Below are 26,481 nucleotides of genomic sequence, written 5' to 3'. Positions count from 1 at the left end.
CAGCAACAGTTGGGAGCTGAAAGCCTGGAAGACAAAGCCAGATATATAAAATAACAACTACAAAGGCATGTGCTGCATAGGAGGAAAGAGATAAAGAGGGCTAGAGGGAATGAGAAGTATGTAGAGGAGAAAGTAGGCTAAAAGAGGAGGATTGCAAAAGCTTGGCTGTGGAGGAAAGGATCAGGGGACATGTAATCAGAGAAAACAATCTCTGAAGCAAAGAGATCGGCCTGGACAAAGATATGGGCTGAGATTTAAACACATATGCAATATAAAACAAATAAAGAGCTTTCAAGTCTTTAGGTCTTAAACAGATATACAAGGAAGAGAGGAAAAAAGAAGGAAGGAACAGAACCGAAACATGTTCAAGAAGCAAAAAGTTAAAAATAGGAACCTAGGAACAGAGTTCAGAAGATAGAGAGTAAGAGCACATGTGCACACCTAGGTGAAAATTAAAGACCCATCCCTTAAAGATCTCGCAGCCCAAGGAGACTGTGACTAACATTTTTGTTTGTGTCCATTTATGTCACACAATGCAAATAATTTTTTAGTTGGCAAAATAAGGGTCCAATTTACTCCTTGGGTTCCTCCAGCAGACTCTTGGGAGGGTGGGATGCAGTAGTGCTTCAGGCCAGGCAGTCAATAGGACTGGCCAGCGATAAATAAATGGAAAAAAGAGAAATTAAAAGGAAAAGTCACAAGAATAAAATGCCTGCAAACTGCATTGAAACTATTTAAAAACACCATAATAGAGACTCAAACCAAATGTATACCCCAATTAAAAAAAAAAAAGCCACTGTGGCAGAATAAAGGAGGTGGGTAGCAGCAAAAAGCCATCCTTTAAAAATTGGAGGTAAAATCCGATTGAGGAAAATTGAAAGGAACATACACTTTGCAAGTCAAGTGTAGAGGTATAAGGCAGGCCAAGAAAGAATTTGAAGAAGAACTAGCTAAAGACACAAAAACTATCAACAATTTTTTTAGGTACATCAGAAAGCAGGAAGCCTGCCAAACAATCAGTGGGGCCACTGGACATCTGAGCTCTAAAGGAGCACTTAAGGAAGACAACAAGAGCATTGCCTAGAAGCTAAATGAATTCTTTGCATCAGCCTTTGCTGCAGAGTAGGTGAGGAAGATTCCGACACTTGAGCCATTCTTTTTAGGTGACAAATCTGAGGAACTGTCCCAGACTGAGGTCAATAGCAGAGGTTTTGGAACAAATTGATAAATTAAATAGTAATAAATCATTAGGACCAGATGGTATTCACCCAAGCGTTTCGAAGGAACTCAGATATGAAATACGTAACCTGTCGCTTAACTCCACCTCTGTACCAGATGACTGAAGGTTAGCTAATGTAATGCGAATTTAGAAGAAAAAAAAGGCTTCAGAGGCGATCCTGGCAATTACAAACTGGTAAGCCTAACTTCAATACCAGGCAAACTGGTTGAAACTATAGTAAAGAACAGAATTATCAGACACATGGATGAACCCTATTTGTTGGGGAAGAGTTAACATGGCTTTTGTAAAGAGAAATCATGTCTCACAAATCCATTAGAATTTTTTGAAGGTGTCAACAAGTATGTGGAAAAGGGTGATCCAGTTGATGTAGTGTACTTGGATTTTCAGAAAACCTTTGACAAGATGCCTCAACAAAGGTTCTTGAGCAAAGTAAGAAGTCATGAGATAAGAGGGAAGAAATCCTCTCATGGCTCAGTAACTGGTTAAAAAAGACAGGAAACAAAGGGCAGGAATAAACAGTCAATTTTCACAGTGGAGAAAAGTAAATAGCTGGGTCCCCTACAGATATATAGTGGGACCAGTGCTGTTCAACATATTCATAAATGATCTGGAAAAGGGAATAAACAGTGAGGAGGTAAAGTTTGCAGATGATACAAAACTACTCAAGATAGTTAAGTCCAAAGCTAACTGTGAACAGTTACAAAGGGATCTCACTAAATTGGGTGACTGGGCAACAAAACAGCCGAAGAAGTTCTGTGTGGATAAATGCAAAGTAATGTACATTGGAAAACATAATCCCAACTTTACATACAAAATGATGTGATCAAAACTAGCTGTTATCCTTCAAGAAAAAGAACTTGGAGACACTTTGGATAGTTCTCTGAAAACATCTGCTCATTGTGCAGCAGCAGTCAAAAAAGCTAATAGAATGATAGGAACCATTAAGAAGGAGATAGATAATCAGACAGAAAATATCATAATGCCATCATATAAACCCATGGTATGTTCACACCTTGAATACTGTGTGCAATTCTGGTTGCCCCAACTCAAACCATTAGAATTAGAAAAGGTAGAGAAGTACAACAAAAATGATTGGGGGTATGGAACAATTTTCATATGAGAAGAGATAAATAAGACTGGGAGTGTTCAGTTTAGATAACAAGCAACCAAGGGGGGATGTGATAGATGTCTATAAAATTATGAATGGCACGGAGAAAGTGAATACATTGTCCTGTTTTGTTCATTCCCTCTGAAGCACCCAGTACCCGCCACTGTCAGACGACAGTATACTGGGCTAAGTGGACCATTGGTCTAACCCAGTGTGGCCATTTTTATGTTCTTATGTAATATATTCTGTGACGGCTCCTGCCACTGACAAATTCTTTCCAATCCCAGAATGGGATTATGTGTTGTTTAGACAATGCATTTTTTGCTATCAGATTCTTTGCACAAACATTTCCCAGTCTAGTAGGGGCATTATTAACTCCTTTAATTTTATAGTCTGGCAACTCCTCTTTCCTATTTATTTAGTATCTTTAAAACTGTATCTTTATTTTAAATGTCATAAAAGAAAACAAACTGTGTTAAAAATAGGACATTGAGAAAAACTTTTTGTTTCAAAAACAGTTAAGATTTCTAAATGACAAATTTATAAATTGATACATTTACAAAATCCAAACATCTTCAATGAAGGAAAAAAGAATAGTTACACTGTCTACAAAATAATCAAACACTATATTCATATCAAGTACAAAGAAATACATATTTCATTACAACACAGCTACTTTAATTCTGAGCCAAAACACATAATGTTGTTAAATCAATAATCGCCAAATATAAACAACAACAAAACTGCTGAAATAGAAACATAAAATGTACATAGGTACACACTGGTGTCTCACATGCAGAAGTCCATATACATAATTTTATCATAAATCAACTATGTTTTGCGCATTCTATTAAACTACCACTACAATATGATTTCCCAGAGAGAGCAAAAAGCACAATTAAGTACTTTATGAAAATATCTACTATCTTTTGATAAACATATTGATTTAACATTTGTGTTTTAATCGTATCATGTAAAAGAACATATTTAGATCCTGATATCACAAAAATGCAGTAAAAACTCTTGGGTCATGAAACATGCATTTCTTTGTACTTGATAAGAGTCATGGACCAAATCCTGCATTATTTTAAATTCCTCTTTTGACACTCTGCTGGTGCAAAGTGGACTTAGAGCAATCCTAAATGGGCAGCTGGGGATTCCACTTGCATAAGGATTTAATTAAAAAAAAACCCTGAGAACCATAACATGTATAGGGTCCTTCAAACTGGAGAGGGTGGTATGTTCAGGAACATTGTGGGCTTCTGCTATAACCCCATTAATTCCTATGAGTAAACCTTCAGCAGCACTGAACTCCTGGCAACATGCTTAGGCAATTGTTCAGTACCTGACTCTGAAGGAAGAGAATCAACCATACTGAACTACCAGTACCATTTCCTGCAGACCTAACATTCCTCTGAGTTCTCCCATCCAAGTACCAGTCCTGTCCAATTCTCCTCAGTTTCTGAGATCTGAATGGTATAGGTGTTGAAGGCTATTGGGAAGAAAGAATTGCTGAGGGCTTTGGAGAAGGTAAACTAGTTACACCAAAGGTTAAAGTATTAAGTTAAAACAATGCTCCCAAAAGGCAAAAATTTTATGATTCCTATTTCTTACTCAAAATAGTATTTCTAATATTCAAAGCTTGAAAGGTCCATTCTAGTCTAGTCCTACCCTGCTGGACTAGCCATTGATAACTACACCAGCTTTAAATCATAGAACACTCTTTTGGGAATAAGAATGAAAAGTTAGGATAGAGTTTGCAAAGATGCAAACAAGGTCTGTATAAAATGACAAAAAAAGGATTAACTGCAGGCTACTGACGTCAGCCAATCAAAATTTAAACTTGAGAGTTTTGACTAGAAAGCTCAATAAGCTACTGTGTTAACTACACCTTTACTGAATTTATATTTTCAAGTTCAACTGTGCGGGGAATGATAATCCAAATAAATGAAACTTTCCTTCTGTCATTATGAAGTAAGAACAGCCAAAGATTGTTTGTGCCATATATTTGTCCCAAATATTGCTAACAATCGCAAACTGCGTGTTGTGGGAGTAGTGTGTTTTGCTTAGTAAATATTCTGAAATATTTTTTAAAAATTGAAATTTTTTTGAAAAAATGAAAATGAGAATAGAATGTGAGGATTAGAAACCTTTACTAGTGGAATGTGAGTACAAAGTTGGCCGAAGGCCAGTTGGTTGTGCTACACTAAAGTGGGAGTTCAATGGCCCTGGGGTACTTTTATTGAATGTGTCCCTGAATTTACTGGGATCAATTCTGCTCCCTCTAATGTCAATGGCAAAACTTCCATAGAATCATAGAAATATAGGTTGGAAGGGATCTCGTGAGGTCATTTAGTTTAGCCCCCTGATCTGAAGCAGGACCAAGTGAACTTAGACCATCCCTGAGAGGTGTTTGTCCAACCTGTTCTTAAAAACCTCCAGTGATGGGGATTACATAACCTTCGTTGGACTTCACTGGGAGTTGGATTAAGCCCATCATTTGAAATCTCAAAGGAATAGGAATAGTGTATATTGGTTTAGAGATTTTTTAGGGCTGTTGATTAATCACAGTTAACTCATGCAATTAACTCAAAAAATTAATCATGATTAAAAAAATTGATCGTGATTAATCGCAGTTTTAATCACACTGTTAAACAATAGAATACCAATTGAAACTTATTAAATATTTGGATGTTTTTCCACGTTTTCATATATATTGTATTCTGTGCTGTAATTGAAAAATATATGTTATTTTTATTACAAATGTTTACACTGTAAAAATGATAAACAAAAGAAATAGTATTTTCAATTCACCTCATACAAGTACTGTAATGCAATCTCTTTATCGTGAAAGAGCAACTTACAACTGTAGATTTTTTTGTTATGTAACTGCACTCAAAAACAAAACAATGTAAAACTTCAGAGCCAACAAGTCCACTCTGTCCTACTTCTTGTTCAGCCAATTGCTAAGACAAACAAGATTGTTTACGTTTATAGGAGATAATGATGTCCTCTTCTTATTTAAAGTGTCACCAGAAAGTGAGAACAGGCATTTGCATGGCACTTTTGTAGCTGGCATTGCAAGGTATTTAGGTGCCAGATATGCTAAACATTTGTATGGCCCTTCATGCTTTGGCCACCATTCCATAACGTGTTAATTACATTTGTGACTGAACTCCTTGTGGGAGAATTGTATGTCCCCTGCTCTGTTTTACCCGCATTCTGCCATATATTTCATGTTACAGCAGTCTCGGATGATGACCCAGCACATGATGTTCATTTTAAGAACACTTTCACTAAAGATTCGACAAAACACAAAGAAGGTACCAATGTGAGATTTCTAAAGATAGCTACAGCACTTGACCCAAGGTTTAAGAATCTGAAGTGCCTTCCAAAATCTGAGAGGGATGAGTGTGGAGCATGCTTTCAGAAGTCTTAAAAGAGCAACACTCCGATGCAGAAACTACAGAACCCGGAACCACCAAAAAAGAAAATCAACCTTCTGCTGGTGGCATCTGACTCAGATAATGAAAATGAACATATGTTGGTCTGCACTGCTTTGGATTGTTATCGAGCAGAACCCGTCATCAGCATGGATGCATGTCCTCTGGAACGGTGGTTGAAGCATGAAGGGACATATGACTCTTTAGCACATCTGGCACGTAAATATCTTGCGACATCGGCTACAACAGTGCCATGAGAATGCCTGTTCTCACTTTCAGGAGACATTGTAAACAACACACAGGCAGCATTATCTCCTGCAAATGTAAACAAACTTGTTTGCCTGAGCGATTGGCAAGCTCTAAAATTTTACATTGTTTTATTTTTGAATACAGTTTTTTTTATCATAATTCTACATTTGTAAGTTCAACTTTCACAATAAAGAGATTGCACTACAGTACTTGTATTAGGTGAATTGAAAAATACGATTTCTTTTGTTTTTTACAGTGCAAATACTTGTAATAAAAAATAAATATAAAGTGAGCACTGTACACTTTGTATTCTATGTTGTAACTGAAATCAATATATTTTAAAATGTAGAAAACATCCAAAAATATTTAAATAAATGGTATTCTATTATTATTTAACAGTACGATTAATCACGATTAATTTTTTTAATCGCTTGACAGCCCTAATTTTTTTTACTTGATATGGTGTGCTAACAATGTTTCCTTTGCAGTAGGCAGCTACAGCTTGTTGCATGGCTGCACACTGCTCAAGTATGTATTTAAATTGAAAAGAAAGCCATATCAAAGCAACAGCACAGAAAAACGATGTGAAAATGTCTTTTTGTTAATAAGACTGCACTTTTACAACTCACATTTCAGCAGTTAAGCTAAGTGCAGCAGTAGAAGTGCTTTGTATTGTATGCCAGCTTTAATAAAACAGCTCCTTTTTGTCCTAGTATAATTATCTCCAGTTCAACTTACCCAAATAACAAGGAACCTTTCATAAAACTATCAACACTTTTCTAACAAATACTTTCCTTTCAACATGGAAGCTGCTGAATCAAGCACCAGCTCATGACTGGTTGATGTTGTTTACTCTTGAGTTTTATAAAACAGAAAATAAAGCATGAATGGATTCTATCCCTAGATCTCACTCATCTGCCTCTGCGATGCAGCCCGCACTATGTTATATTACTGATAGCATACGTGTTTATTCTGACCAGGCTCCAACGTTTTGGGGAATAAATTGTTCATTGAGTAGGCTCTGGGTTTGTTGTTGTTGCTGGTTTTTAGTTATTAGAAAGCTTTCCAAACTCATGAGTTAAATTAAAAGCCAGATAGAGATAGTCAAGTAAAAAAAATAAATTGCTCATTTTTGAGAGCTTACTAAGAACACAGTTTTTTTTTTAACTTAATATCTAATAGCAATGAGGATCTACATACTCAAATAGGGTGGCATGGTGCATTTTAGCAATAAGGTTAAACAATTTATCACTCTTCCACTCTGAAAAAAGTAGTCCAGAGTGTGCTTAATTTTCCTCCACCACTGAATTTATAGGCAAAAGGATTCTGCGTGGACTCCTCCTGAAGGTCAAAACAACAAACTGGACTTCTACACAGAGTGCTTCTGCCAAAGTGCACGAATTGAAATTGTGGAAAAGCAGCATCACTTGCCCCATAACCTCAGCCGTGCAGAACACAACGCCATCCACAGTCTCAGAAACAACTCTGACCTCATAATCAAAAAGGCTGACAAAGGAGGTGCTGTCGTCATCATGAATAAGTCGGAATATGAATGAGAGGCTGCTAGGCAATTCTATGATACCACATTCTACAAGCCATTACCCTCTGATCCCACTGAGGGTTACCAAAAGAAACTATACCATCTGCTCAAGAAACTGCCTAAAGAAGCACAGGAACAAATCTACAAAGACACACCCCTAGAGCCCCAACCAGAGGTATTCTATCTGCTACCGAAAATCCATAAACCTGGGAATCCTGGATGCCCCATCATCTCAGGCATTGGCAGGACCGTCTGACTATGTAGACTCTCTCCTCAGGCCCTACACTACGAGCACTCCCAGCTATCTTCGAGACACCACTGACTTCCTGATGGTTTTCCAAAAAACACCATCCTAGCAACTATGGATGTAGAGGCTCTCTACACCAACATTCCGCAGAAAGATGGACTACAAGCCATCAGGAACAGTATACCCGATAATGTCACAGCAAACCTGATGGCTGAACTTTGTGACTTTGTCCTCACCCACAACTATTCCAGATTTGGGGACAATTTATACCTTCAAGTCAGCGGAACTGCCATGGGTAACCGCCTGGCCCCACAGCAGGATTTCAACAATTTCCACCCCACCATCAACCTCAGCCTGGACCAGTCCACACAAGAGATCCACTTCCTGGACACTACAGTGCAAATAAGCGATGGTCACATAAAGACCACCTTATACAGAAAACCTACTGACTGCTATACTTACCTACATGCCTCCAGCTTTCATCCAGATCACATCACACAATCCATTGTCTACAGCCAAGCTCTAAGATACAACCGCATTTGCTCCAATCCCTCAGACAGAGACAAACACCTACAGGATCTCTATCTAGCATTCTTAAAACTACAATCCCCACCTGGTGAAGTGAAGAAACAGATTGACAGAGCCAGAAGGGTACCCAGAAGTTACCTACTACAGGACAGGCCCAACAAAGAAAGTAACAGAACGCCACTAGCCATCGCCTTCAGCCCTCAACTAAAACCTCTCCAGTGCGTCATCAAGGATCTACAACCTATCCTGAAGGATGATCCCTCAGTCTCTCAGATCTTGGGAGACAGGCCACTCCTCGCTTACAGACAGCCCCCCAACTTGAAGCAAATACTACCAGCCACTACACACCACACAACAAAAACACTAACCCAGGAACCAATCCCTGCAACAAACCCTGTTGCCAACTCTGTTCGCATATCTATTCAAGGGACACCATCATAGAACCTAACCACAGCAGCCACACCATCAAGGGCTCATTCACTTGCACATCTACCAATGTGATATATGCCATCATGTGCCAGCAATGCCCCTCTGTCACATACATTGGCCAAACTGGACAGTCTCTACGCAAAAGAATACATGGACAGAAATCAGAAGTCAAGAATTATAACATTCAAAAACTAGTCAGAGAACACTTCAGTCTCCCCGGACACTTAATAACAGACTTAAAAGTGGCAATTCTTCAACAAAAAAACGTCAAAAACAGACTCCAATGAGAATCTGCAGAACTGGAATTAATTCGCAAACTAGACACCATCAAATTACATAACTGCTTTTTCCTCCCTTGGTATTCTACTGTTGAGAATAACCCACTTCCACTTTAATTGAATTGTCTCGTTAGCACTGACCCCCAACTTGATAAGGCAACTCCCATCTTTTCATGTACTGTGTATATATACCTGCCTACTGTTCCTTTCCACTCCATGCATCTGATGAAGTGGGTTTTCACTCACGAAAGCTAATGCCCAAATAAATTTGTTGATCTCTAAGGTGCCACAAGTACTCCACGTTGTTTTTCCTTTCTCTTGTGGTGTCATATAGAGACGGGGTTATTTCCATCACTTTCTTCTACTTCTTCATAGTTCATTTGGATTATATATTTATCAGTCAATCTGCTAGTGCTCTTCAGGGAATAATAGGCAAGAATTCTGGGGAGGACTTTGCTTTGACTTATTCATGAACTCCTACATCAAATAAATTTTCTATTCCAACACTGATTCATTTGAAGTAATCACTGCTGGCAACAGGACAGACTAAATTGGTTATACATGCACCCCCTACCTCTTGTGTGGTTTTTTTAGTGATACAGTACAAGATAACTCCTTTTCTCAAGGCTTTGTTCACTGACATCATCCTGTATTACTAATTCTTCCTTTTCTTTTCTTTCTGCTCCCCTTCTTGCCTTTTAAAGATTCCTCTACTGTTGTAGCACAGAGGAGGACATCCATGACAACTGCTGATTGTATAAGCTTCCTCTTTTAGACTGTTATTTAAAGTTCAACTTTCATGATTAGTCAAACAAGCCAAAAAATGAAAAGAGGGATTATGTGGCACACATTACTCACCGATGCTGGAGACGTGGATTCTTGCTTTTATGTCACCTACTGTGCTGGTTAACTCTTGTACTTACTGGGCCTTCACCTACAGCAAACTTACATTCTAACCTTACACTGGTTATTTCTCCCCTTCAGTCATGGACACCTCTCTGTTCACTCCCCATAGCTCACCGCTCTTTGGAGTATGTGCATGGAGCGAAGGTCATTTATTTGCCTCAGCACATCTTCCCTTCCAGTGCTTCTCAGCCATTGAGTCATTACTTCTCCTTAAATTCACATTAAAAATGTTCTTATCCATGGAGCTTATTGTCTGAATCTCTCAAGTGTTCTGTGATTCTCTGGTTTGAAGGACATTGCATTGTATACTGTTGTATTTTTGCACAATTCACTTTTCAACATGTTATATTAGCTTACAGCTGGGACATCCAAAATGTTTTAGAGATCACAAGTTTCCTTCCCTTTTACAGCAGAGATCCTGTGTTATAATTCCCTTTTTACATTCCTATCTTTCAAGGTTTCAGATTTGTTTTCAAATGCCAAGATCATTGTTCTTGAATTGCAGGCATTTACTGCTGGCCAATTGCTTTTTAAATTCTCTTGTTCTAGCACTATTTCTGACTCCCCGTGGAGTTCAACTCCACAGGCACCATGCAGTGCACTTTCTGACCGGACTACAATATATAATTACAGTTCCTCAGCATTTTCCCACCTGGACACTTGAAGCTCCAAATAAAGTTGTGAAGGTTAGTGGCACACTCAGTTAACATACAACAGGTTTTATACTAGAGGGTGTTTTAATAGAGATCCCTATGGTCAGGGTGCAGGGCATAACCCAGAAAGGCACTTATGACATTCAGGATGAAACTGAGTTAAGAAATCTTTCTGGGGAAAGTGAAACTATTGAAATGTTTTTGTCTTTTGTCATGTTTCTAACCTTTTGGTCTTTCTTATACAGGACATTAGATCATATAACCTTCTTGCCTTATAACCTATGAATCTAAACCAGAGGCTGTGCTCTGGTAGTAGCCATGCACAGACACTAGATGGGAGACTATGGGCATTATTATGTAATTGGAAAAGCTTTAAGCGATGAAGACTAATCTACAAAGTATGTACACTTAATTGAGCTTCCTCACTCCCAACAAGAGTGCTTACTGATTTTTTTACACATATTAATGATCACAGCTAATGATGTTCTACTAAATTCAGTAAATCAGATTATTTCATTCCAAAGAATACGTGTAATGTCTTACTCACACCAAAACATCAAAAGGATATATTTTTGCAAAAGATCTGGTGATTCCCACAATGAAAATTACTCCTCTTGCTTGTTTAAAGACCTAAACTGATATTTTAGTTATTTTATAAGTCACAAACCTGCCAGCCTTGTAATTTACACTGCTGAAGAACAAGACGACATTTCTCCTTGGCAGATAACTTCTTTTTCTCTCCCAGTGCTGTATCAGACAAGTTCTTATACCTGCAAAAATCAGCAAAGGGATAGTTGCACAAGCAGGTAGTTCACAGGTGTATCCTAAAGTTACAGAGTATTGTAAATGTTGTTTATTGCAATTGTCAGTTGCTATCTCAGTTTCCACATAGTTTAGTGTTCTAAGCACTGAAATTGCAGCTAGTATTCCTGAGTTCAAATGCTAGAACAGAAAATGTCTCTGCAGCCTTTGTAAATCCATTTACTAGATCTGCAGAACTGTCTATGTATACAAGTTTTAAATTGCTAGATGCACCCTCTTATCACTCCCAATAATGATGTGTATCAGGTGACATTAAAAGTAGCATTTACTTCTTGCATGTTCTTTTGCAGTTTCATCTAAAACCTACTGCAGTGGAAAAACTCAGATTAATTTCACTATGCTTTGGATCAGGTCCTGGGAGGGGAAAATATTTTTCCAGCAAATCTCACATTAAAAGATGGATATTTAATGAGAATTAATTTGGAAGTGACATGGTTAAAAAGTGGCTGGGTTTTCTACCAATCTCAAATTAGTACATTTTTTCCAACAATTTGAGGTTTTGAAAAAAATGACTTATAGTCAGAGACTGAAGGAGTTTAATCTGTTTAGTTCATCAAAAAAATTGTCTGTACCTATTTTCAAATGATTCTCAGCCTATGAAGTTTTTATTTAGAGATAAGCAAACTGAATTAGCTTGATTTTACATGTGGTATAGTACCTTGTTAAGCACATGTAAAAAAAAATCTGTGTCAAAATGTAAAAGGACAACACATATCATTAACATATCAGATGCCTCCCATTGTGAATGCAGTGTAGTTGTATCGGTGTTGGTCCCAGGATATTAGAGGGAGACAAGGTGGGTGAGGTAATATCTTTTAGTGGACCAAATTTTGTTGGCAAGAAAGCCTGTCTCTCTCACCAACAGAAGTTGGTTTAATAAAAGATATTACCTCCCCCAACCTTGTCTCTCCTATTGTGAACTGCAGGTCACATTATTGTCTAATACATATTGTAGTTAGCTTGGTAGCCTCTAAAGGCAAGTGTTTTTATTTCCTCCTGGACATCAGAAAATCATATTTTTCTTTGTCACGCTCATTATAGAATAGCTGATAATACTGCACAAATATTGAATTGATGGTGCAGGTTTATATACGGAAGCAATTTAATTTACTCGGAAACATCAAGACCTATCCAGACTTTGCCTCTGTGGAAATATAACCTGGGAAGCCTCTGCAGTCACAAAGATTATTCCCTGTACACAGGAAGATCTTATAAATTAAATAAATAAATATATTAATGGAGATACCCTATCTCCTAGAACTGGAAGGGGCCTTGAAAGGTCATAGGAGTCCAACCCCCTGCCTTCACTAGCAGGACCAAGTACTGATTTTGCCCCAGATCCCTAAGTGGCCCCCTCAAGGATTGAACTCACAACCCTGAGTGTAGTAGGCCAATGCGCAAACCACTGAGCTATCCCCCCAAAAACAGCAGCCTGAGTCTAGCCTTATGCAGGCACACATACCTGACCCAACTGATTAACATACCGTAGAGCCATCAGGCTTGGGAGAATGACGCTAAGGGACCTCATGAGAATGCTCAGTGCTCCTCTGACATCCTAACTTAGGGCAGGGGAGGAAGGATATTCAACCAGCCAAGGAAAAAAACTTTTAAAAGGGCTGGGTGGCATCTCTTTGATGACTCCAAAACAAAGCTATCACCCAGACAAATTTACAGGATCCACTGGATCAAAATCAGCCACCACTAAAATGGTAATTAGGAGATAAGAGTTCTCTTCAGCTGGAGGCACCCTTCCTGATACTGTTCCTGAGGAAACAGGTTAGACAGTTGGTAGCAGAGTCACTCTCTTTATCTCCAACACCCTCTTCCCCACCTCCCACTTGCCCCCATCGGTGAATCTGGATGGGACTTCCCTAAATATGTTTGTTGTGTCAGTGGGGTTTAGCTCTGTGCCCCCTGTGCACACAGCTCCACGATTCCCAAACACAAAGAATGAGCAATGTGTTTTGTTCCTTTCGAAGCCAGATGACCAGACTGGACCAGAGAGCAGCCACCATACATGGCACTCTGGGGTTATTGCAACTCCTCTCAGTCCCCATAGTCCTCATACCTCTTCTGCTATTATTTGTGAACAGAGCTCTTCCTTGTAGGTGGTGGTTTTGTTTGTTTGTTATGGAGGCTTGACACTGTTACAGCAGTTTCAGGAAGCTTGTAAATATGGGAAATTCATTCCACTAAGCTCTTCACAGATAAACACATCATCTTATCATTTTCTCCCTCACTTCCCCTTAAGTGCACAATTGACAAGATCCAAAATGATGATGATCTTTGGATGGAATATTCCTCTGGGCGTATGTTACAGCACAGTAAGCTAAAGTAATATTCTCAAAAGCAATACACTATTTTATTTACACAGAACTCGCACACAGACTGTGTCTGTAATTGTAGCACTACACACAGTAAGTCTTCACTCATTTGAAAACACTTCACAGACTTGCTTTCAATGGCACCACTTACGGAATAAGGTACTAATCAACAGGAGCAAGAGTGGCAGAATCTGGCCCTTACACTGCAACAGAAAGAACACACAAAATGGAGCACATGGGACACAAAAATGAGGAATCCCAGCTCAAGAGCTTAAACACACTGATTAGACTTGCTTGAGCTATGTCCACGAACATTTAAAAGTCTTCTACAAAAGGACAATTCTTTGTGCCACTTTCCCCATCACTTCCTTCTCTTTTAGAGCTAAGGTAGACTGAAGTGATGAAGTTGTCAGTTTTCTCTGTTATAGCCACACATATTAATACAATCCCAAGGTTTCAATTATAAAAAACTTGCTTCAAAGCAATTCTCTAGATCATTTCCTTGTGGTGATTTAAATAAGGAAACTCCAGCATGGCATGCAGTTGCTACCTGTAAGTTAAATGATGTATTTTTAAATAACCAAACAGTTGTGGGGGGAGGGAGGGAAGCAAAACTGCCACTCTAAATCTTCAAGCTGCCATTTCATTCTCTCTTCTTTTTTGGTTTAATATATTCTGTTTGCCAATTTAGCATGGCATTGTTCTAATGCTTCTATTCAAAAGATAAATCATTGCAGAAAAACAATCAAAATGAATTGGTTTCTCGTGTTTACATTTAATTGCATTTAAAAAGAATGAATTGCCATCATAAAACAAGAAAAGCAGGTAGCGCTGCATTGCTGAATTCCAATGATCCCTTCCCCTGGCACACTCTTTCTCCCACAGCTAGTATTGATCTGGACACCCAAGTGACTGAGGACAGATGCACGGATGGATTTTAAGCATCAGACTGCAATGTCAGTAAAATTTAATATTACAAATGACAATGTAATAACGTTTTGAAGGGAGATACCTTTGGTAGTGGTGCTAGGCCAGGGATCAGCAACCTTTGGCACGCGGCCCATCAGGGAAATCTGCTGGCGGACCGGGCCAGTTTGTTTACCTGCAGCATCCGCAAGTTCGGCCGATTTCAGCTCCCACTAGCCACGGTTCGCCGTTTCAGGCCAATGGGGGCTGTGGGAAGTGGTGCGGGCCGAGGCATGTGCCAGCTGCTGATTCCTGCAGCCCCCATTGGCTTGGGATAGTGAACTGCGGCCAGTGGGGCTGCGATTGTTCAAACCTGGCAGAACAAACTTCCCTTCTATGAACCTTGTCTTGCATTGGACCCTTGGTCCCTTGTCCATTCCTGAATCCACATGGAGCTCAGGTGCCTATGAAATTGACTAGACTGAAATAATCTTCCAAGGGAAATAGTCACTTGGGACATTTTAATCTAAACTGGATGAAAATTAAAAAATATAGCAAATAATTATGCAATAAAATAATCATGCACTGGTATAGGGGTGGGCTCTTGGCCTTTTCCATCTCTAATTTTTATAATTTTATATTAGGTTTCACCATCAGCAACCATCACAAGACATCTGAATTTCAATCTCTGGAGAGAAAAAATAACTAAGAAGCGTGTCTTAATCCTAGAGCATCTATTCATGCACTTCACGTAATTAAGCAAGGGTTTCCTCATCTCAGACAATGTGGCAGCAGAATAATAAATGGAATTCTAAATTATATTTTCAGCTCTTGGGATTAGTCAATTCAGCTTTGCAAATAAAAATGAATTCATAACATCTGCTAAAAATTTGCATTACAATACTTTCATGTCCTTTTACTTAAAGTTGACATTCCCATTTCATCTTGATAATGCAATATAAATTATTATATTTATTAAAGAGACTGGCAAAAATGACACATTAAATCAGAAATTCCCTAGCCTAAAACATACATACAATCAGGTGGGCGAATAAAAATCAATGATTTTTTGAAAAAAAAAATCTGATTTTTTTTTAATCAGATTTTTTTGGGTGGTGGTGATTTAAATTTTAAGAAGTTTTTCTTTTAACAAATAAACCTGTTTAAAATGAAATCTGAATTTAATACAAAAGTGTTAAGTCCTAAATCTCTTAAAACATGTACATAAAAAATAAATATGCTGAATGGTCCAGCCTCTATCAAAAACTCTCAGCTAAGGCTACTCTTCTACATAAAGAAAGAATCAGGGGAAAAACATAACTTTTGACATCAAGCTTTATAAATATGGCTTTATAAAAATGTCCTGTATTAAGGACTTGATCTTGTGTGGGACCCGGGAGGTAGTGCTACTGGGTACAAGAGACTGACAAAGTCATCAGAGGCATGGGACCCAATCTCTGAGTGCAAGACATAATATCACATGTAGATCATCAGGATCATCCACTGAGCCCACCTGGGTGGTCGCATACTCCTATTTTATAGCTTCTCCCTACCTGAGCTCTGATTGGCTCATTTCTCAAATTACAAATATTTATGACTCCAGCCACCATGGAAACTTACTCTCCAGATCACGGAAGAACACTGATCTGCCCAGGACCTACCAGACCTTGCTTCTGGATGGTTCTGGGCACTTCAAGTAAATGGCCTTGCTCTGTCTCCTGCCATGTGTACACAGACAGCAATACAAACAAACAGAAAATCTCAACTGCTTCCCTCTGTCTCTAATCAAATAAAATATTGCAGAGCAAAATACAGGTGGGCTACAGGAGCAGATAGGGCTGGGGAGTTCTGTAACAAGGGAGAAGGAGCAGAGTGTGCAACCAGAAAGGAGCAGAACTAGTGTCAAAGCAGGACACCATGGGGAAAAAGGACAAACTGCTCAGAGTGCAGCCTCTAAGGTTAATTTCAACACCTGGGAACTGGAGGAAAAAAATTGCCATGACTGCAGGTCATTAAAAAAAAAAAAAAAAGATCCAATCTGGGAATATGTTCAAGAAATTCCTGTACCTCTAGGTAACAAAGGAACAAATGCCAAATGTAAACAAAGAGATGCAAACCCGGTTGTCAGAATGAAATAACATTATGAAAAGTGCTCCTCAGAAGGCTCTTACCATTGCCCGGCTGCAGCTCTTCATATGAAGTCGACATACCTAGACCTACTCACTGCGGTGTCTTCACTGCGCTGAGTTGACTGCTGCTATTCCCCCATCAACTCTGCCTGTGCCTCTCGCGGCGGTGGAGTACAGGAGTCGATGGGAGAGCGCTCGGGGGGTCGATTTATCACATCTAGACTAGACGGGATAAATCAACCCCGCTGGATCGATTGCTGCCTGCCGATCTGGCGGGTACTATAGACATTCTCTAGGTAACCCATTCCAGTGCTTCACCACCATCCTAGTGAAATAGTTTTTCCTAATATCCAACCAAGACCTCCCACACTGCAGCTTGAGACCATTGCTTCTTGTTCTGTCATCTGCCACCACTGAGAACAGCCGAGCTCCATCCTCTTTGGAACCCCCCTTCAGGTAGTTGAAGGCTGCTATCAAATCTCCCCTCATTCTTCTCTTCTGCAGACTAAACAATCCCAGTTCCCTCAGCCTCTCCTCATAAGTCATGTGCCCCAGCCCCCTAATCATTTTAATTGCCCTCCTCCTGACTCTCTCCAATTTGTCCACATTGCTTCTGTAGTGGGGGGACCAAAACTGGATACAGTACTCCAGGTGTGGCCTCACCAGTGCCAAATAGAGGGAATAATCACTTCCCTTGATCTGCTGACAATGCTCCTACTAATACAGTCCAATATGCCGTTGGTCTTCTTGGCAATAAGGGCACATTGCTGACTCATATCCAGCTTTTTGTTCACTGTAATCCCAAGGTCCTTTTCTGCAGAACTGCCACTTAGCCAGTCAGTCCCCAGCCTGTAGCAGTGCATGGGATTCTTGCTTCCTAAGTGCAGGACTCTGCATTTGTCCTTGTTGAACCTTATCAGATTTCTTTTGGCCCAATCCTCCAATTTGTCTAGGTCACTCTGGACCCTATCCCTATCCTCCAGTGTATCTACCTCTCCCCCCAGCTTAGTGTCATCTGCGAACTTGCTGAGGGTGCAATTCATCCCATCATCCAGATCATTAATAAAGATGTTGAACAAAACCAGTCCCGGGACCGACCCCTGGGGCATTCCGCTTGATAAGGGCTGCCAACTAGACATCGAGCCGTTGATCACTACCCGTTAAGCCCAACAATCTAGCCAACTTTCTATCCACCTTATATCCATACTTCTGGATTGGATGAATCCTGTGGGAGACCGTATCAAAAACAGCTAAAATCAAGCTATATCACATCCATCACTTTCCTCATATCCACAGAGCCAATTATCTCATTATAGAAGGCAATCAGGTTGGTCAGGCATGACTTGCCCTTGGTGAATCCATGTTGACTGTTCCTGATCACCTTCCTCTCCTCCAAGTGCTTCAAAATGGATTCTTTGAGGACCTGCTCCATGATTTTGTCAGGGACTGAAATGAGGCTGACCGGTCTGTAGTTCCCCAGGTTTCTTTCTTCCCTTTTTAAAATATGGGCACTATATTTGCCTTTTTCCAATCATCCAGGACCTCCCCCGATTGCCACAAATTTTCAAAGATAATGGCCAATGGCTCTGCAATCACATCAGCCAACTCCCTCAGCACCCTTGGATGCATTAGATCTGGACCCATGGACTTGTGCATGTCCAGATTTTTTAAATAGTCCTTAACCTGTTCCTTCACCACTGTGAGTTGCTCAGCTCCTCCGCATACTGTGTTGCCCAGTGCAGCAGTCTGGGAGCTGACCTTGTCTGTGAAGACTGAGGCAAAAAAAGCATTGACTACTTCAGCTTTTTCCACATCATCTGTCACTAGGTTGCCTCCCCCATTCAGTAAGGGTCCCACACTTTCCCTGACCTTCCTATTGCTAACATACCAGTAGAAACCCTTCTTGTTTCCCTTCACATCCCTTGCTAGCTGCAATTCCAATTGTGCCTTTACCTTCCTAGTTACACCCCTGCATGCTCGAGCAATATTTTTACACTTCTCTATAGTCATCTGTCCAAATTTCCACTTCTTGTAAGCTTCCTTTTTGAGTTTAAGCTCACCAAAGATTTCACTATTAAGCCAAGCTGGTCGCCTGCCATATTTGCTATGCTTTCTGCACATCCAGATGGTTTGTTCTTGCACCCTCAATAAGGCTTCTTTAAAATACAGCCAGCTCTTCTGGATATCTTTCCCCCTCATATTAACCTCCCAGGGGATCCTGCCTATCAGTTCTCTAAGGGAGTCAAAGTCTGTTTTTCTGAAGTCCTTTCTTCCTTTTGTCAGGATCCTGAACTCAACCATCTCATGGTCACTGCTGCCTAGGTTGCCACTCACTTCTACTTCCCCTACCAATTCTTCCCTGTTTGTAAGCAGTAGGTCAAGAAGAGCACGGCCCCTAGTTGGTTCCTCCAGCACTTGTACCAGGAAGTTGTCCCCAACACTCTCCAAAAACTTCCTAGATTGTCTATGCATTGCTGTATTGCTCTCCCAGCAGATGTCAGGGTGACTGAAGTCCCCATTAGAACCAGGGCCTGTGATCTGGAAACTTCAGTTAGTTGTCCAAAGAAAGCCTCGTCTACCTCATCCTTCTGATCTGGTGGTCTATAGCAGTGGTTCTCAAACTAGGGCTGCCCCTTGTTCCGGGAAAGGCCCTGGTGAGCCGGGCCAGGCTGGTTTGTTTACCTGCTGCGTCTGCAGGTTCGGCTGATCGCAGCTCCCACTGGCCGCAGTTCGCCGCTCCAGGCCAATGGGGGCTGCAGGAAGGGCGGCCAGCATGTCCCTTGGCCTGTGCCACTTCCTGCAGCCCCCATTGGCCTGGAGCAGCAAACTGCGGGCAGTGGAAGCCGCGATCGGCTGAACCTGTGGACGTGGCAGATAAAAAACTGGCCCAGCCCACCAGGGCTTTCCCTGAACAAGTGGTGGCCCTAGTTTGAGAACCACTGGTCTATAGTACACCCCCACCATGACATCACCCTTGTTGCTCTCGCATCTACACTTAACCCAAAGACTCAACAGGCTTTTCTCCAGTTTCATACTGGAGCTTTGAGAATACTTAAACGTATATTTATACTTTTAAGAATACTTAAAAGGAATAGCAGGAAAAGCTATAACAAACTGTGAACAAAAATTCAAGTGTCAAATGCATAGCTTTGACAAAATGCTGCACATGTAGCCAGGATGAGAAGAAATCTAGAAGAAGATAATGAAGGGAACTGAAACTTATAACATATGGATACAGTGCTCACGTGATGCACCTTTTATCCAAAGACTTAAGTACAATTCCAGGAATAAAGGAAACTCTTGAAATTGCAAAATACTTCTGTTGCTTCAGTTTTACTGAAGAGAACAAATTAATCCTCCCCGACCAGGACAGGGGTGTGGGTAACCTGGTGTAACAGTGTGTATAAACCCCTCACTGGACAGGAGGTGGTTAAGGAGCAACTCTGGGCTAAGAAGGCCCCACCCCTCTTCCAGTGCTGAGCATACTTAGGTTGGAGGCAGGGTTTGAAAGGCAGCCAGACACCTCAATCAGGGCTAGGGGCTGGCATGCCAGGAAGAAGGATGTGGTCTGGGAGCTCCAGGGAAGGATGTGAGCCGAGCCCACACCGAGGCCGGGAACAGGGGAGCTTCAGCACCCAGAGTCTGGGACCAGAGTGGGAAGCCCGGAAGGCAGCACTCTCCAGGGACAGACGGCAGCCAGCTGGGATGCAGAAGAAGTTAGGAAGTCACTCAGAGAAGCGGACTTGAGGCTGACGCAAGGCACCACCAGGTGGGCAAAGTCAAACCAGCCTCCCAGGGCTTTGGGTTGGAACCCGGTGAAGTGGGAGGGCCTAGGTTTCCCTTCCCCACCTATAAACTGCACCCACAAGGTGGAGTTGTTGCCAAGATCTGTACACGTTAGACAGAGCTGCCACCTATGAACTGTGCCTGTTAGGCATAGTTGCTGTGAGAAGCTGTACCAACTAGGTGGATTTGCTGCCCAGAACTGTACCCACTAGATGAGGCTGTCGCTGGAGACAAATCATTGGGTGTAACTGCTGCCTTGAGCTATTTATTAAGAACTGGCCTAGTTTGATGACAATTTGTGACAAAATAGATGGAACTATCACAGCCAAAGTGGTCAACATTGGACTAATGAGAAGTGTAGAAGTGTAGAAGATATACTGAATATACTGAAACCTATTTCCATATCCTTGGACAAACCTATTTCCATATCCTTGGACAAACTGCATTAAGATTGCTGCTGAATTGCTGATGCTGTTGAAATTTGGAAAGAACTTCAAGAGAAACTAAAGGAAGAAATACCCGACAACAAAGTTACATTGCAGGCAGTAAAGAAGTGGATGGATCAAGTACTTACTCCACCTCATTTTCCTGCCAATATTCTCAACCCAAAGTACCAGGATAGATGCCTAGCTGATGAAGAAAAATGCTGCTATGACATGGGCATCTAATAATTTCTCATCAGTCATGCCGACCATAACAAATTTCAGGGCTGGAGATGAAGCAGCACATGTTTGCTGATGATGTTTTAAAGAAAGCCACACCAATGAACTGGTGGAAGTCACTAGCTAAGCACCAGGAGTCAGTGTTTGTTGAAGGGCAAAACTAACTTTTCATAGCAGTAGTGTCTTCTGCAGGTACAGGAAGAACATTTTCTTCATTTGGACTAATTCTTTCAGTTTTGAGAAATCAATTGGAAGTTGAAAAAGCAGGAAACTTGTCTTTCTCTTCCATTCTATCAATAAAAATTATGAGGGAGAGGATGAGATCTACTAATTTTAAAAGTTTGACAGCCTAAGTAACTTAGGAGACTGTTGCATTTTCAAGAGACTTAGACAAGTAGGAATTTACGCTCAAGTTGCTTTCACTTAGGCATATTTGAAAATTTTCTGAGGCTGACCTGAAATAATCAATTAATTCGCTGACTAAAGTTAATCCCTCCATTTAATAAGTCATTTAGTTGTAAATGTGAAATATGTTTTGATAAGAGAAGTTAATGTATCCAGAACATTTAAGATGGTTTTGTTTAATAAAAATAATGTTTTTATGCTGTTTTGTGTGTTTAATTAAATTCCAGTTACCATCCTAATGCAGCTTGACACAAATCACGAGCAACAAATTAATTATCTAGTAAATAAACAATATCATGGACCATTTTCTAACACACTAAAATGTGCAATTAATAAGAATCTGAAAATATTAATGGTTTAAATAAATGATATCGTTATAGTCTACCCTTCCAGGTAGAAAAAAAAAGTACCAAGTCTAGGGTAAAGGCTCTATTGAGTTGTAAATCAACATGTTTTAATGGTTATATCACCTGTAAGAATATATCACCTTTCTTTAGAAAATACCTGAACTACAAATGGAAAAGTTGATTAAAATCCATGATTTAAATGTAGCCTTTCCACTTGGGGATTTAAACATGATTTTAATCACTTTTATTTAAATCAATCCACCCTGCAACCAGCCCTATTCCATAAGAACTCACCTGTAGCTCTGTAAACATTGAGATTTAACCACAGATAGATGGATCTTTCCTTTAGTTTACCCTCGCTGGTGCATGCGCACACCCCACACAGGAGACATATCAGTGAAGAAGCAGCAGAATGCTGCACTGCTACACAGAATACACAGATTGTAGAGCAAATTTAGGATTCCTGTCAGTCCACTAGACTTGATATTGTATAGCATGGAGCTGATGTGAAGTGGTGTGTAAGGCTTATCACACTATTCTCTGCTCCACAATTATATTTCTCAAGAAGGCAAGGAACCTAGAAACACACATCATGTATTCATTCTAACCTGTGCATGGAATCCTCTCCTTCATTACTGTGAGCTGCCTCATAAAAACACACAATGGGTAAAAGACAGGCCTGACTTAGGACCAGAATCTGCAGCTCTGACTCTTGTTGAATAGCACCTCACTCAGTGAGTGAACACGCTGGTTTCAATTGGACTACTTGAGGAGATAGATACTACTCCATGTGAGTAAGTGGACCACAATCTGGCCCTTTATCAGTTGTTATTTATTATACCATGCCACAGAAGAATCAGGGCTTGATCTGAGCAGATACTATGCCATCCTGATACTTATCTGTCCTTCTGATCAGCTCTTTTCTGACCATCCATGTACATTTCCCCAGCCAGGACAGGCCTGGTGCAGCCTCACCCACACTAGACGCAGCTCATTAGCTGTCAGGGTAAGCACTGCCTAGTCAATTTGGCAGGCTGAGGCAGGCACTACTTAGAATTGTGTGTGTGTATCAAAAGCAGAAAGCAAAAGCACTGAGAGGAAGGGAGGCCTTGACCTTGACAGAAAATATTGTTTCTTAGAATTGAACCTTGTGTTCAGTCTAGGTTGAGTTCCCTTTTCTTCTCTGCTTTTATTGTTCTCCACTGCTAGGTCTCTTTTGCTCTAATGGTTCTTATCTCAGCCTCCAGTGCTGCAAGGCTGACTGGCCCATAAGCACAGAAATGCAGATAATCTCTCCAATGCAACTGGTGGCTCAGGTAGCAAGGAATTCAGGGCAATGAGGAGATCCTTTTTAAGCCCTTCTGAGACCCTGAGAGCAAAGAAGGCTCCTCTTGAAGTCTATCTGTAGCTCTCTTTAGAGGGGGCTTCTCTTTGTGCACTTCAATAACATTGGAGGGAGGGTTTGTAAGAACATAAGAATGGCCCTAGTGGGTCAGACCAAAGGTCCATCTAGCCCAGTGTCCTGTCTTCTGACAGTGGCCAATGCCAGGTGCCCCAGAGGGAATGAACAGAACAGGTAATCATCAAGTGATCCATCTCCTGTCACCCATTCCCAGCTTCTGGCAAACTGAGGCTAGGGACACCATCCCTGCCCATCCTGGCTAATAGCCATTGATGGACCTATCCTCCATGATAAGGATGCTTGAAATTCCAGCTTCACTAAGATTTCTCTACTTGTGAAAGCTAGAAGAGTATTTATAGCTTATGCAGTCTGTACACACCCCAGTATTTTCCATGGGGCATTGCCTGAGACCTCTGTAGAAACAATGAGCCAGATTCTGCACTTGGTTACATTGGTGTCTGACAGGAGTAATTCAGCTGAAATTGATGGAGTTAAACTGGTGTAAGACACAGCAGAGTAAGGCCTAGTGAGTCCTGTCCCTATAAGTAAATGGAACCCACACATTCAAATGTGTATCAGGTTTCTATATTCACTTTCAATTGTCACTAACAGCACCTATCTCACTCACATCATTCAGTCAGACTGGGAATCAGGCCCTAGACAGCCTCCGCTAGTATCTGCTTCTTCTGGTGGAGGTTATCAGGATATCAGAATCTTCGGAAGGTGGTGTAGAAAAGAGCAAACATCTGTTTGTGTTAAGGGGACAGGAAAGAAAAGCCTAGCATTTGCGATACCAGGGAGGCACGAAAGAGAAGGCGAGACAGAGGTGGAATGGCCTTGGAAAGGGTTGCAGTTATATGTATGTAGTATCAAGTCACATGTTGGGAAAGTACTAGCAGTCAAGCTGGGAGTAAACCAGCATATTTTGTTCTGGCCATGGGGAAATACAGATATACTGACTTAATCAATGACTGAACAATTGTTCTTTTAAAGCTACGTTATTTAAGTAAATTAGTCTATTCTTGTCAAAATTTGCTCCTTAACCCGGTAATTCTGCTGTCTTACATATTTGCATTGCATAAACTAGTGTACAATGGATTTATTTCTTTAAAATGTTTTTTCTCTTAGCTGGCCTGTGTTTTTATTAATTTAAGAGGTTTATTCGTTTAACAGGAATTTGCTTAGAAGCATTTTAATATGTACAGATTTGTAGAGATAGTAGTGGCTGATAATACTTTCTTTTAACAGGTTTATTCCTATGTCAGACATTTAATGAAGCTTCTTACTACCATATATACTTTTCTGTGCATTTTTCTTTGTCATTATGTGCTACCCACAAATTACGAGGTAGTTAAGAATCATATTATCTTGATAGAAACATAGGGGGGGCTGAAATCTTTTAACTTTGTTAGTTGCTAGTTTCTGACAGAATTTGGGCAGTTTTTTGGGATATGAGTCAAGAACTTTAGTTTACTAAGACAAATGAATCAAATCTAATTTAAATCTATCTTTCTAATCTAGTATCAGAGGGGTAGCCGTGTTAGTCTGAATCTGTAAAAAGCAACAGAGGGTCCTGTGGCACCTTTGAGACTAACAGAAGTATTGGGAGCATAAGCTTTCGTGGGTAAGAACCTCACTTCTTGCATCTGAAGAAGTGAGGTTCTTACCCACGAAAGCTTATGCTCCCAATACTTCTGTTAGTCTCAAAGGTGCCACAGGATCCTCTGTTGCTTTCTAATCTAGGTATTCATACGGCACCTATTACCATGCTATCTTGGTGCTGTGTCCTCCTGTTTGGAAACAGCCTGAATTTTAAAATTCATGCATGCACAAAATGCATGGAAATTATAAGGATACAGCAGGATAACAAAAAGTTATTTATTCCTTTAATAAATATTTGGTTAACCCTGAGAGATGGAAAAGTCAATTTCTAGTGGATATATGGGAATTGGGCCAGGATGTCAGTCCAGAGATACCAGGGTTGGCACTTAATAACTCTGTAACTGGAATTAACTTTTTAAAGTTTTCAGAGAGATTGTATTTAAAAGGAGAAAAACCTCTAGAACACAGGTTACCAGGGCAGTTGAAAAGCGGCTGGAAACCTAATAGGATGCCCATGGCATGATGGGATTGAGAAACATGTATCATGTGATGCTGAACCTGCCCCCTATGAGGCACTGCAAACCCTTCCCAAAACACCCTGCAGCCAGCTGCACAGTGGGATAGCTACAAGGAGCATAGTGTGGACATGCAACAGTGGTTTAATTGCACCGGTGGCTGTAAATTGACATAATTTAAATTGATTTAACTTTGTAGTATAGACATAGACTTACTGTAATCTGATGACATGAGAGTCTTCTGATTACACTATTTACACATGTGAACCTCCCCCATCACAATCAACTCCTTCCTTCCCTGAAAGCATTGTAATTGGGGATGTGAAAAATATTTATAATGAAACCAAAGTAGACAAAATAAGAGCCCATATTGGGAAAATATTTATTTGGGTTGCATATACCTAGTTACTATATTTATTTAATTTGGGGGGTTATAGAGGAGTAAGAGAGAATGTGGGAGACAGATAAATTAAGGGCCTTCACAGAGGATAAAAACCAGATCCCGAGGTTGTTTTAATCTAAGAAGTATTGTACATTTAACTGACTTTTTAAATGTGCTCACAGGAGTTACAGGGCCAGAAACCAACCTCTGCTACTGCCTCTTGGCATTGCTCCATTGGCCAAAATCAAATAAATATAGCCTTCCATTGGATCTGTCCCAGGTGCTAGAGATTTTCACCCCAGAAAAACTGAGTATTCTCAGTTTCTATTTCAATTCTATTTCTCAGTTTGCTCTGTATGAGATTTTTTTTTCTCTTTAATGTACATTGGTACCCGATGAGCCCATGATATACATTGACAATATGCACCTTCTCTGAGAGAACTCTAAATTGTTTTCCCCTTTCACTAACGAAGGCATTTTGGTAGAGTTTGGTGCTTCCTGAAACTTCCTTGTCTGCTTATAAAGAAATACTCTCACTTCCAGACTTGCTCAGATTTAGCTTTGCACATGGCATCCAG

General features: G+C 40.4%; 1 protein-coding gene across 3 annotated transcripts in view; it reads right to left on the bottom strand.

The window, feature by feature from the left end:
* Positions 1-26,481, bottom strand: part of MYO16 (myosin XVI) — a 588,255-nt gene that overhangs the window by 67,790 nt on the left and 493,984 nt on the right. For all 3 annotated transcript variants that reach the window (XM_054013071.1, XM_054013089.1, XM_054013080.1), the window contains one exon: positions 11,289-11,391. In XM_054013071.1, the coding sequence (XP_053869046.1) occupies positions 11,289-11,391 (103 nt within the window). The remainder of the gene's footprint in view (positions 1-11,288; positions 11,392-26,481) is intronic.

This window comes from Malaclemys terrapin, chromosome 1 (assembly GCF_027887155.1).
Source record: "Malaclemys terrapin pileata isolate rMalTer1 chromosome 1, rMalTer1.hap1, whole genome shotgun sequence".
In the NCBI taxonomy this organism is placed as follows: domain Eukaryota; kingdom Metazoa; phylum Chordata; order Testudines; family Emydidae; genus Malaclemys; species Malaclemys terrapin.
This window is presented reverse-complemented; position numbering and strand designations above follow the sequence as displayed.